Raw genomic sequence first — 13,459 nt, forward strand, 5'->3', positions numbered from 1 at the left:
CATAAGGGAAAGACCTAAAAAAATATTTAACCACTCATAAATCGAGAAATAATAAAAAAAAGAAATTTTAATTATTATTATTAGTATATTAGGAGTAATTTAGTGATTAACCATAAATCAATGTCACTGCACTAATAAGTTTTGACAGTCTCAGACTATGTCATGTCTTTTTATCAAAACTTTTAAAGTATTGTTAGAAACATAGTAAATAGCCCTAAAAATGAAATGTTGTACATTTTAAATTGAAAGGTTGTCTCCAAAAAAAAATTGAAGATTAATAATTTTTTCAATATTTTTATGCAATTAAATAATAACAGACTAAAAATAAAAGAACATTATAAGAACAATGGATCACGTTCCAAAATATTGACACAGTACATAACATTAACAATAATAATTTATTTACAACAGGTTCTTAATAATATTATAATACAACAAGCTGTGCCCGTTAGCCGAACGACTGGCGCCCGCGTGTTTATAAAAATAATTGACTAAACGCATTTTGGGGACGCAAATACAAGTGGGAGATTTCAAGGAGGAGCTTATGTTTTTTAACAGATTTACATGACCGTAGAGTACTGTACGTGACGCCGCCGCCGGCGTTTGTGTTGGGTACCACACACACTATGCCTCAGACAAGGCCAAGGTGTCGTCAAGTCCGATTTTCCGGTTGTGGTGGGAACAGACGACGAGTGACGTCGACGGTGATGAGTTGTCGATCGAAAGTTGGACGGCGTGGAAGCAGACTGCTTTTTTCGATGCCGGAACTTAGGGGTGGAACTGGGGAAAGAAGAAGCACGCGGCCGACCGTGCACTATTTCGTGACTTATGTTCAACGATTCTTTTAGGAACCTATAGTAAGTGGTCAACACACCCCAATCCTGAATCAGCATGGCCGTGTGATCTGGACTCGGGTCCCAACCCTTTCCGCCCAAAAGCACGGACTGGGCGCTTTCTGGAATCTTCCAATTACGCCACGATCCAATATTGACTATTGCAGTTTCCACTTCGCACAGTACCTACAAAAAAGTGTTTTATTAATTTTAATTTATAAAAAATAAATTGTGGAAATAAAAATAATAAAGTAGTTTAAATTAATGGTAATAATTGACCAGTGTACCCATCAACAAATTAACCTCTAGAACTTTTTATTGACTGTTAAATATTTACAAAAAATAATTTATTTCAACACAACAATTTAACCTTTACTTAAAAATTATTTATAATATTAGATCAAACTCTGATTAGTTTAAAATTACAATTTTTTTGGTTAAATAAACTACTATANCTTTTACTTAAAAATTATTTATAATATTAGATCAAACTCTGATTAGTTTAAAATTACAATTTTTTTGGTTAAATAAACTACTACACCACTTGTCATTAAACATTTACAAATATTAGTCGCCTAATTTCATAAAAATTGTATAAGTTCATTTGTAAGAATCATTCTTGTTTTTTAGTTAACCTACCACAACAATTTATCTCTTATTGTGAGTATATGTTAACAACATAATGATAAGTTTTAAAGTCGATCATTTAATGTATGACTCAATATTTATTATTAGTTGACGAAACAATTCATTTTGTTCAGGACTTACTGTAGAGCTTCAGAACTAAATAATAATATTTGATCATTTTAAATTTTAAGTCAGCGATTCATTTACGATCGTCTTACTTAATTAAAAAATAATAATATTAAAATTTAATATCCTAGTAGGGCTACCACCCTCCTCCTCCTGAGAACGGCCCGGATCTTAATTTTTCCTCTCTTAAAACGAAATNTCTTAATTTTCTCTCTCTTAAAACGAAATCTTATCCTTCTAAAATTTTCAATGGCCGATATTTTAATTTGTTTGGCTATAAATTGAACTGATTCAGTGAAATATTCAAATTAGTTGAAAACCGTAGAAAGAGTGGAAGTCTAGCGGTCGTTGTATTTAAAAAAAAGAGCCGTAAAATTTGTAACTCGAAAAAGGCAGCCGCTTTGGCTGTTTCGACCGGGAATACAATAATAATAACAGTAATTTATGATTGTCTCTTCATCCGTGTCGCTAAGCGAAAGGAACATGTTATACGTTTATGTGCAGACATTTTGGTGCTTTTGTACAATAATTTTTCTACGTGAATAGATAAAAACTGCCGAGTTATGTACGTTGATTGCTAACCAGAGGCGTCCCGCCGGGTCTCATCAATGGAGACCGCACAAACATTCACGCCTTTATTATTACGGTGATTTATTCTGGGACGTCTGTATAAAACATCTGCTTTTTTCTAGTCTTTATACGCGTTTGAGCAGCGTAGTTTATATTCAATTGGTGTCTAACACCTTTGCTCTTGTGGCGCCAGTTGTAGGGGCGGCCAAAAGTACCCAGGTCTGGTTGTGCGCAAAAGTTATTCACCAAAAGTATTATGATGTAACGCTCATTGAAAACCGATGATTTGTGTGGTCGATAATTAAACCACTTGATAAACGTGCAGTGGTATTCCCTCGATCGATCTTCGCGAAAAGTAGGTAAGCGTATCAGTACAATACAATCACACCTAAATAATAGTAGGAGTTGTCCGAATAATAATAATACCTATTGGGTTCATGGTTGTTAGACACGGTCAGTGGTGTAATCGTGCGGTCATTCATAGACAATTTAGGGACATTACAGTCGCGTGCGCTACCGGTAAGCCGTCAACAGACCCGGAAACGGACTTGCAGTGTTATTGAATTATGTAACAGAAATCATTTTTTACCGATACTCGTTTTCGGACCGAGTGGTAATGTACTGCCAAAACAATATCTAAAGGAATTCCATTTAATTTAAAAAAAACCTAATGCGATAATAGTAAATTTAAAACGAACAAGAGAGAAGCCTTATTCGTGTTGAATGTTTGAACAAATTCAGATACAAACTTAGAAAAACTATTATCTCGTGTTAATTTTTAAGTGATCATCATATAAATTTGGACGGGCGAATAAACAAAACTTAAGAAGCTCGATAAAAAAAATTTAAGTTCTCATTCATCACTCGGTACACAAAATAATATGTCTAATTTTCTGTTAATTTTTAAGGATTATGTCTTCCTACTAATTCCTGTCAATGTTTCCATGCGGTAATAAATCATATTCATGGAATTACTGATATATTTATTATGGGCCCTTTTAGTAGTATGCTGAAAACTTTATTACCAAGGGGATTTTTTCGATAAGTCAGTCGATCACGTGATGTTTATTAAAGTCGCGTTAAGTTTATTGAAGCCTTTTTTCAACAATAATACCGAAATGTTCAGATGAATCTCTTTCTCTTTGACTACACACCTGGGCACATTAAATATGTACTAACGTGATAATAGTATAACGCCTATTAAGTGCTTAAACTTTAAACGACCAAACAATATTATTGTTTTCTACTGACAAACCAAATAAATCAACTCGAATATTTTTACGAGGGTCAATTCATGTGTAAGAAAATTTTTTTTACTGGTCCTATCTATGAGATACAATTATTTTTATTGCGAGGGTGGGCGCATTCGATGCTTATCATTCCTCAGAGAACAACATCGTTAAATGTTTAACTTTAATGAGTATTATCAATACGATAAGAACTAATCGTAGCACTAACATTTCAATAACCTACGGCGGTTTTAAAGGATAGTGTGCTCTGATGTTTTCCTCGGAGATTGACAAGAGAAACGTGTGCAACAAGTATGAAAGACATCATAATAATTTTCGAGGACCTGCGTAGAGCGATTCCTTTTATTGGAGAACATTATTAAAACTGTCAAGATGCGCGTTAAATCGGATGTATACAAATCGCGTGAAACCTTTTTCTCTTTCTCTGTCGCTTAGCCTCCAAGTGTCTCAATACCCGTCCAGCACTAAAGGCACACTATCAGCCAAACGGATCTCTTTGGACTCGACCGCCACCTTGGCTAAGGACCCCTGGTCATCGTGCTGCTATATCAGCCGTGGCTTCGACCCCGGTACCCGATCCTCGTATGTATTCTGGACCTTTGTGCTGCTGGCAACGGACACTCGTTTCTCTCACTTACACACTAATCGCATAGTTTCGTTTTCTTTGCACCTACACACCGGTCTCTTCCCTGACAGGTCAAACAAACGGAAGCCTCTCTCTCTCGCTCGTCTCTTTTTCTCTTTGTCACCGTCTCTCTGTCGGCCAGCAAACAATATCATTGTGACAGAACACGTGTTCCACCGGGAGTCGTTGTTGTCACAACGGGAGGTGTTGCTGAAAAAAACACAGTGATAGCGAGTGGTATCTACATGCATGTACTTGTGTATTATAACATTATGTGCGTGCGCCCCTAATAATATTATTATTCTTTGATGAAAACGCCTTCGGACCGGCCTTCAATGTCCGCAGTCGTTGCAAACGCAAGAGGTGGCTGCAGCGATTGCCACGGCGTCCACTTATTGCAACGGGTGCTACGTAGGAGGTCTTCGATAAGAGTGCTAGTTGTCGTTCTGGTATTACACGCTCTTATTATTTAATGTGTGTGTGTGTGTGTGCATAACGTGCACACCTCGATTTTGTTGCGCACCTCAAGTCTTTGATAACTTTATTCGAATAGATGTGGTCAAGTTTTTAGAAAACGACTGTGGAATAGGATCTTTCCTTATTCCGAACGACTAAAAGTCTTTTTTACACCATGTAATAATGAGTTATTAAGTTATTTTTTTTTTTTAGATCACAGTATCGGTATAAAACTTGTTAAAACATAAATAACAATACTTAAAAATCAATTTTAAATCGACCGTCATTTGATAATTAAAATTTGTTTGGATTTCTCACAAAATGTGAGATTGTCAAAATGAAGGAATGAATAATCTAAGCGGACGAATAATTTAACTTGTACAGAAGGGAATTATATTGTTATGAATCCACTTGTCTATTAATTATCCATAAATTTATTCCTAACCAAAAGTGACCAACTTGAATTTTGAAAGGGTTATTATCCATTGTGCCACCTAAAGTCTACCAGTAAAGCTACTGCTCTAGGACATAATATTATTGTATGCGATTAAATAGTGTTTAGAGAATATTTTGACTTAAATAATTTTTAGTCCATTTATTTATGATAAATACTAATATGATTTGTTCAAATGTCTTATAGGACGCTAATTGAATATTTTATCTCCGACTAGCTACAAATAATAATTTATTAATATTACATTTTTAATTAATGTACTCACAGCGATTAGATGTTTATATAAATCGTCGATCAAAGATTTTCTTGTTTTATAATCGAACGTGGAGTTGGTTTCATTAAAATTTCGCATTTGGTCTAATGTTACAGAGAAATTGTGCAATGAATCTCTGAGCATGGGCAACAACATAAACAACTAAAAAAAATAAATAAATAAAATAATAACCTCAAAAAATGTATTGTTAAATGTTAATATTGTCTTTATTGACTACAACAACAATTTAGGAATTTAAAACTCATCAATCTTCATTGGGTCAGTGGGCCGTCGTAGACACAATATTTTGTTCATATTTATACTGTTACAAAATTATAATATGATCAAACAGAATAAATTTGTTTATGGCGCTTAAATTATTTTTATAATAATCACTCCATCATTAAGTTTCAATCATTTACCGGAAAATGCGTTGGACACAACTATTAATTTTGATTATAATACAACACTGTAGTAAAATTGAATACATTTAATAATTGTGTGTTTTATTGGTAGTTAAATTTTGAAACCGACTGTGACTTATCATATTTTATTATTTTGTAATCATTTGAATACAGTTATTTCAATTAAAAAATATTTGCATAATTGCTTTTTTCAAATCACCACAAATCAAACATTTTATGATAAGACTAAATTTGAATAATGGAAATAAAATTTTAATTTTAAATATTGTACACAGCTTTTGCAAAACAAATTTCAATACTTAAAATTGACTAGTATTTTAGACTGTCAGACATTATACCAAAAATGTTTGCAGTTAAATTCAATTATAAATTTTTCGGCTTTTTAGGAATGCTGATTAAATAAGGAATGGCAACATTATTTTAATTACATTTCAATTTGTTTAAACATATTTGCTCACCTTGGTCTCTTTGTCAAGTTGTTTGACATATTTATCGTACCATAACATTGGACTAAAAGGTAGCCACTCATATTGGTACACATTAGTTCGTAATATGTAGTCCGTTTTCATTTCGGACTTGACCTAAACATAAACTAAAAATAAGTTTTCAATTCCCAGCAATATTATAACAAAAAACAATTAAAATTCATAATCAGACACACTAATTAGCTATAAATGATGTATTGTATCACAATAAATTATTTTTTTTAGCATAAAAACGGAACTTAGGAGTTCAGTCTGAAAGATCATATTCATTTGCATAATAACGCAATTGATGATATTTATTTTTTTGCGCTGACTTATAATTAAGTAAAATTGTAATGATTAGTTTAAAAAACCAATGGCCAATAGATTAAATAATAATTACAATTATTATTTAATTACTTTAATCGACACTTAATTTTTGAATATTTTTTAATAAAATGATAAATATTGTATATGACATTTTTATATTTGTTAGAAAATATAATCATCTATCGTTAATATTAGCTATGGTTCATAATAATTACTGAGCAGATACTATACCAATTATAAATTTAAAGTAGACGTTGACATATTTCAATCTTATATTACAATCGTTTCTAATTTCAAAATAATGATTATTAAAAAAAATTATAACCTATGAAAAGGTGAAACATTTTAGTTATACGAACCTAACTTTTATGAAAGAAACAGATCGTCTAATAGCTTAACTGTCCAAAAAAAAAAAAAGTATTCTCTGAAATTACAGCCGAGTAGTAATGTTATTTCTTTTAATACGTCTAATTAATCAGAACGCTATTAAAACCAAGGAAATAATTAAAAACTGTAATAGTAATAAAAACGTAAAATTTAGAACGAGTTGAAGAATACTTTTCGCACTACTTTTATTGTTATTGGGTAATTGGTCTCTCGGTTTGTCGTTAATAACAAAAAATTGAACAAAAATGATACTACTTACTGGTAAGTAAAGGTTCTCGGCTAGGTCTACATTACGTTTGTAATGCATTCTAGCCCTTTTCAACTCTGTTTGTACTCTTCGTAGTACATTAATTTCATCGTCTTTCTGTAATGACTCCATACCTTGTAAAGGAAGTGGTGTGGATATGTCGTTGAATAGATGTTCGTCAGAAAACTAAACATAACAGTCAATATGTCTTAGTTAAAGTTTCGACGAACAATGCGAAGCACTTGAAATTTATTAGATCAATTATTGCTTACCAATACTTGACCGCACTGTTTAGAGGTCAGTGAAATTATTGGTACGTTGGTGAAATGTGAAACAATAGAGACTTCCGAAACCACCGGAGTCGCTGTGCAGATGAATATTAAAAATTGTATTGTTGAATCAAGTATTCGACATGTTTTATGACTGGCTAAAATATGTAAATATAATTACCACAGTTTTATTTTTTCACACGAACATTAAGTGTTTATTTTATTTATTAGTATAAATAGATTTCAAAAAAGTAACATATTTTTAAAGATATATAAAATCCATTATATTTTTTAAACACGTAACAATTAGCTGAATAGTTTTAAACTTTAGCCAATTGATTTTATGAATGTTTTTCATACACTTTAAATTATAAATATACTCTACGTAGAATTTACATAAAGTCGCATCATAGACATATTACAGTGATGTTAAGGGAGGCGAGGTAGATAGATTCTTCAGAACAAATACTATTTAAAAAGGGGGTTGAAGAGGAAGAGGTAGTGAAAGTTTTTCTTATCTATGTAATATAAGATTTGATTAATAACAACTAATTTATCTAAATTTTTAGTTAATACTTGGGAATTGAATATTTGGATAATAATTATTTTCAAAGAGTGGTGTTTAAAAATTACTATTAAGTGGGGTGAATATGATAAAAATTGTCTCTATATTGTATAAATACTCTTTTACTATAATATTTTAAAAATACAAGAACCGGAGGAACTATCCTCCTATTGACCCCCTCCGTATAACTGTCACTGTATTCAAATATCACAAAATTATTATTTAGAAAGAAAATTATTTAAACCGAAGTATAATGTCCATTCTTCAAAATAAAATATTTAAAAATATATTAATAAAAAGTAATAAAATATTGTCACATTTTTATTTTAATATTTTCGTGACTATTTAGTATTAAAATTTTTTGTATCTACCAATAACATCTAATATAGAAAATGAAAATTCTTAAAAATGATTAAATATATTGATATATCATATGTTTTGATCTTAAAAGAACTGTATAATACTATCTAAAGAAAATAATAAAACTAGTTCTAAACAGTTAATTGTAACAGATCACAAAATATGTCTTAATAAAAATTTTTCAGTGAGATTTACAAAATATATAAATATACCCGATGCAATGTGAAATTTAACTAACCGTTCTACAATGAAATTAAGAAAGCTGTAAGTAGCTTAACACAAGAAGAAAATATACTTTACGAGATAATACATAAGTATTGTAATTATCACCTAGTCTTATTAAACGTACACAGCACGTGATACAAGTTATGTTATTCGGTTTGTAGTAAAATTTAAGCCGTTTTTATGTAAAGAAATTAATTTGATTTCTAAAATCTCGAAACTATTACATAAAAAAATAAATAAAACTAAAAAAATGTTAAGTGTCCCTTAAACTGGCCATACACTTTAAGAAAGTTTGTTTTATAAAATCTGAAAGTATCATATTGATGAACGAATTTCAACGTAATTGAATGATATATTCTTTAATATAGTAATAATAAAAAAAACACTAGCCTAAACCACGTTAGCTTATTGAAACGTGAATTATATTTCATTTTTTGACGTCTATGGGGCTGCCTGTCTCAAGGTTGTGTGTCTGTAAAGCCAACAAAACTTAACGACGAGCAAGTGGTAATACAAAACTACAAATAACGCAATTCAACAGTAAATGTCATACATTTAATTTATCTATNTAATACAAAACTACAAATAATGCAATTCAACAGTAAATGTCATACATTTAATTTATCTATGTACAAAAAGTGTAAGTTATTATTAAAACGATAATGAATCAACGCACAGACATAACAGATATTTCATCAAATGAGTGTTTGATAGACGTCTAAGCAGAAAGTAATTCATTCAAGAAGAACACCATTCACGTTTCCGACGGATAACTTCAATACATTTTTAATTTGACATATAGGGCAGCCGATTTTAGAGTTATTCATATATTACTAATTTTAATAATTTGACGATAAATAGGATTTCATTTATATAATCAAATATCTAATATGTTTTATGTCTCAGGAGAACACAATTTATATCATTTTTCATGATGCGATTCATTCACAAAGATTCAAAAGAAACCTCCAAGTTTTAGCTGTTATTTTTAACGTCGACTTTTATTTAATATATAATAATTGTACATCTCGGACTCGGATCTCCTTGGTAAGTCGATAAGACTTTAATAATCAACGAATAAACTCAATCAAATTTATAAAATAAAATCGTTATTATTTTGCAAGACTTTCAAATGTACACAACGAAACAATGATCAAATCAAACTTGAAAATATAAAATAATTTTTATAGTCACCTAACCAGACGTACTGTAGGCTGGAGATTCGCATCTATCCAAAGCACAAAGTAGAGACAACGAAGCGTTACACTCACTGACGGAACGCGTGTGACGAGTCGACAAAGATTGCAAATGAGATCACTTCGTAAACTCTACACGCCTTCGAGGTGTTTCCGACCTCGAAAAAAACCTATTGCTGCACAACTCGTTTTTGGACGCACCGGAGCATTTAAGAATAATAAAGTTGACGTCATCGTAAACGCGGATTATTACACTGAATAGGTTTTACTAGAATAGATTGTCATCCCGTACGAGAGCGGCCATCAGGAAACGGTGGAAGGCCAACGCGAAGCGTTGCAAAAAACGGAGCGCAGCCGAACAAGGACCCTGTTAAAAAAACACTCGATTCCGCTTGTGAGTATTGTTAACGACGAAGAAAAATTAATACATGATAAGATTTCCAACTGTTTTACGGTTAAACAAGCATAATGTGTATGGCGATTCAATCCTACCTTTGAAAATCATGTCTCCGGCGGATCGTGTAGTGCGAGACGGTGCATCGACCGCGCTGTCTGCAGCGCATCGTGTCAGGCACTAAAAAACTCACGAGCATCGCCATACAGTTCCCCGTTCGCGGTCCCCCCTATACTCGTCAACACGATCGCGCCATGCCAACACCGCCCACTTGAACGATACGTTCCTCTTTAACCCTTTCGAGCTTTCGTCACGATTTCCATCCGTGTCACAGTTACGTGGTTTGCGAACAGTTTTCGCGTCTGCTTTTTCGCGCGACAATTCCGAGTCCGTTGAATTTTCCCTATGCTCACGCGTAGAAACAATTTTTGTTTATCGAGTTGGAGAAATCGAAAATTTGTCCTTAAGATTTTTTTCTCCTTGCACAGAACACGTACACTTTAAATAGACTTTTTTAGTCGTCTCATACAAATTATAACACACTCGCGGTCATTCGTTTCGTAATTATTTATTAGGCCTCTAGTGCCCACATACACTGACGACCGCAGTTGGGGGTCACCTCAATATAAAAAAAATTATCGAACGAGCAGCCGTATCCAATGCGTATGTGTAAATGTTTTCGGTTCAGGTAGGACGAACGCCATTCCAACACTGGTGATACGGTTAACCGGTGTTTGTACGCGCGCACTACATTATATAAAACATTATTATAATCATTATATTACTCGTACAGCATAATGCGATCGGCCGCCTGTTGCGGATAGTGTTTCTCCCCCGTCGGGACTCGGCAGTAATTTTAAACGGTAGTTACACTGCCCGATGCCCGTGTGTCGGTTCGGAAGCCTTTTTTTGACTCGATGTGGAATTTGCCACCCACGCGTCCAGTGTACCGTACAAAGGCGACAACCGAGTGCGAGTTATTTATGAGCGTCAAATGAAAAAACGCAGTTTACGCGCACTTTTACAAACCGTGCGCGATTGGATGGGAAATCCCAAATATTTTATTGTTGACAAGATGACGAGGAACGGGCGCAATTCTTTGATGGTTATAATAACAAAAAGATTACATCTTCATTTTAAACTTGCATTGCCGAATCAATTGTGCACATGTGCGTTATAAACACGAGTCAGGTCGATTCGTCAATCGTTTTATTGACCGAGTAAAGGCATTTCGTGTCGTACTTCTGACCGAGTACATTCAACGCGTTACGAGTCCATTCAAGAAAACTAACATACTTTACGGTCGCGTCGAAAATATTTGGGCATTCATTCGATCTTAAGTTTATAAACATATGCTTATCTTCCATCTCTTTCTATAAAAATATCTCTTTTAGAGAGGTTTCCTCCGACACTCCCGTTAATTATGTCGTTCGCTAGAAAATTAAAAATGTCGCTCAAAATTAATATATTATTAAATATGTAATCACCGAGACTCGATTTAATTTTTCTTTTTTTAACTATTGAGATTAATTAACGTATATTTAGGGGACAAAATGAAGAACAACTCTATTTCATCGTTTGCGATAAAAAAAAAAAATAACAAAAATTATTTTAATATTGTTTATTACTTCAATTATAGATATAATTAAAAAAAAAAATAGTATTGAAGAAAATATCTAAAAGCTCGACCAGATCCAATTTAAAACATTCGCAGTTTTTGGTACGACAATTCTAAAGATATCAAGAAACTAATAAAATTGACTGTTTACTATATTTGATTAATATTTGAATTATGATTCTACAATAAAATTATTTTTATCTCCGTCATTAAATACTTAGGTGTTCCAAAAAAAAAAAAATTGTTATGCCCTTAGCATGTACCTGTTTTACGACCTAAATATATTCTCCGTAAACAAAATTTAGCTTTATAAATTATAATAATAATTATTTATCGCAGATCCAAAAAACAAAAAGTGATTTTATTAATCTTTTTTTGTTATTGAAGATACGCTGTTTTGGATGGACAGACATTTTTTGTGGGTTGTGAAAGTATATGGCTAAACCAGATTTCGCGTTTTTTGCCACGGGCATTGACCATTTAAGCTTCATTGTATGATTGAATCATACCAAGTTTTTTAAATACTAATAACACGTATATAGATCACAAATCTCGTACCTAAGAGCGTCGATGGGAAAAAGAGGAGTGTTTCTACAGAACCTTGATCGGTGTCCGATATGGGATTCCTCACTGTGCCCCATAAATAACGTCTTGTTAACAAAACTGCCTTTTGCATAAGCCGCTGAACAAGACACCTAAGGTGACGACGATTATGATGTACGTTTTGCCTGTTGCCGCACACGTATTGATTACTTATAAATCCAATAGAGTAGTTATTCAGCTCGTAAATAACTCCATTACATCGTGTGCGGCAACTGTTAGCTACAATCGATTTATTTTATTGTTAAAATATCAATGCTATTTGATGACTACGACTGAGATTTCCAAAATCCGAACAGGCATTCTATTTACAATGAATACTAATATCATGAATATACTAGAAATATACACGTGAAAAAAAACATACATTTTATTGTTAATTTGATTGAGAAAAAACTATTGCGGATCTCTTATTTGAACGAGAAATCATATATTGTCATAACATGTTTTCAATTAAGAAAATTTCATTTCATTTAAAATGTTTTGCGTTTAAAAAATAATTCTTTATGTAGTTTTTAGAGAACACATTTTATGCGAGTTAATTTTCTCAAATACTTGTACAATTTCTATTATATATTCTTTAACTCGTAAGTTATACCGACAAATTTTCAATTTTAGGGAATAAAAACAAATTAATTGTTACTTTGAGTGAAAAATAGTTATAAAAAATAGAAATTGCGGGATGTCTAGTGCTGCTAGACATTTGTAAGCATCGATAAAAGAATCCGTCAACTTGAGGCAGTTAAATATTTTACAGATTTCTCTTCACTCGATTTTTGTGATCTAATATTTTAGGTTTCTGAATGATATTCATAAACATTTTACTAGCTGTAGATTGATACGACTAAAATGACAATAGATGTTTAACCGCTTCAAATTTAAACAACGTCCCAAGATGACCCATTTGACAGTAACTTAATAATGTTCAGTCTATAAACTTGACATAGTTGATTATGCTGTAATATTTGTCCAGTTATTACCTCAAGTAAAGTTCTATTATTTAGAATCCATCAAAAACTAATTTATCTTATGGATTATTCTTGTTTCTATTCAATCTATGCTTGGATTATTGTCGATATTATTTCATAGATATTATTAGAACTAAAATTTAGAATCATAAAGAATTTCAATACTTATGTTTCGATTATTTATAATCGTTATTATATCATTATTTATTGTTATTGT

At 32.1% G+C, this 13,459-nt stretch overlaps 1 protein-coding gene across 2 annotated transcripts; it reads right to left on the bottom strand.

Moving 5' to 3' along the window:
• Positions 1–267: 267 nt before the first annotated feature.
• LOC126909064 (uncharacterized) lies at positions 268–10,270 on the bottom strand. 2 transcript variants are annotated; one of them, XM_050691435.1, is made up of 6 exons: positions 10,155–10,270; positions 7,320–7,474; positions 7,060–7,233; positions 6,078–6,200; positions 5,207–5,356; positions 268–1,019 (listed from the first exon to the last, which is right to left on the bottom strand). In XM_050691435.1, the coding sequence occupies exons 1-6, from the start codon at positions 10,165–10,167 to the stop codon at positions 561–563; spliced, it is 1,074 nt and encodes a 357-aa protein (XP_050547392.1). In that variant the 5' UTR covers positions 10,168–10,270; the 3' UTR covers positions 268–560. The 2 variants fall into 2 exon arrangements, with proteins under 2 accessions (XP_050547392.1, XP_050547391.1); XM_050691434.1 differs by lacking the exon at positions 10,155–10,270 and adding an exon at positions 9,661–10,076.
• Positions 10,271–13,459: the final 3,189 nt, after the last annotated feature.

Source organism: Daktulosphaira vitifoliae, unplaced genomic scaffold (assembly GCF_025091365.1).
Source record: "Daktulosphaira vitifoliae isolate Bord-2020 unplaced genomic scaffold, ASM2509136v1 Scaffold_100, whole genome shotgun sequence".
Lineage (NCBI taxonomy): Eukaryota > Metazoa > Arthropoda > Insecta > Hemiptera > Phylloxeridae > Daktulosphaira > Daktulosphaira vitifoliae.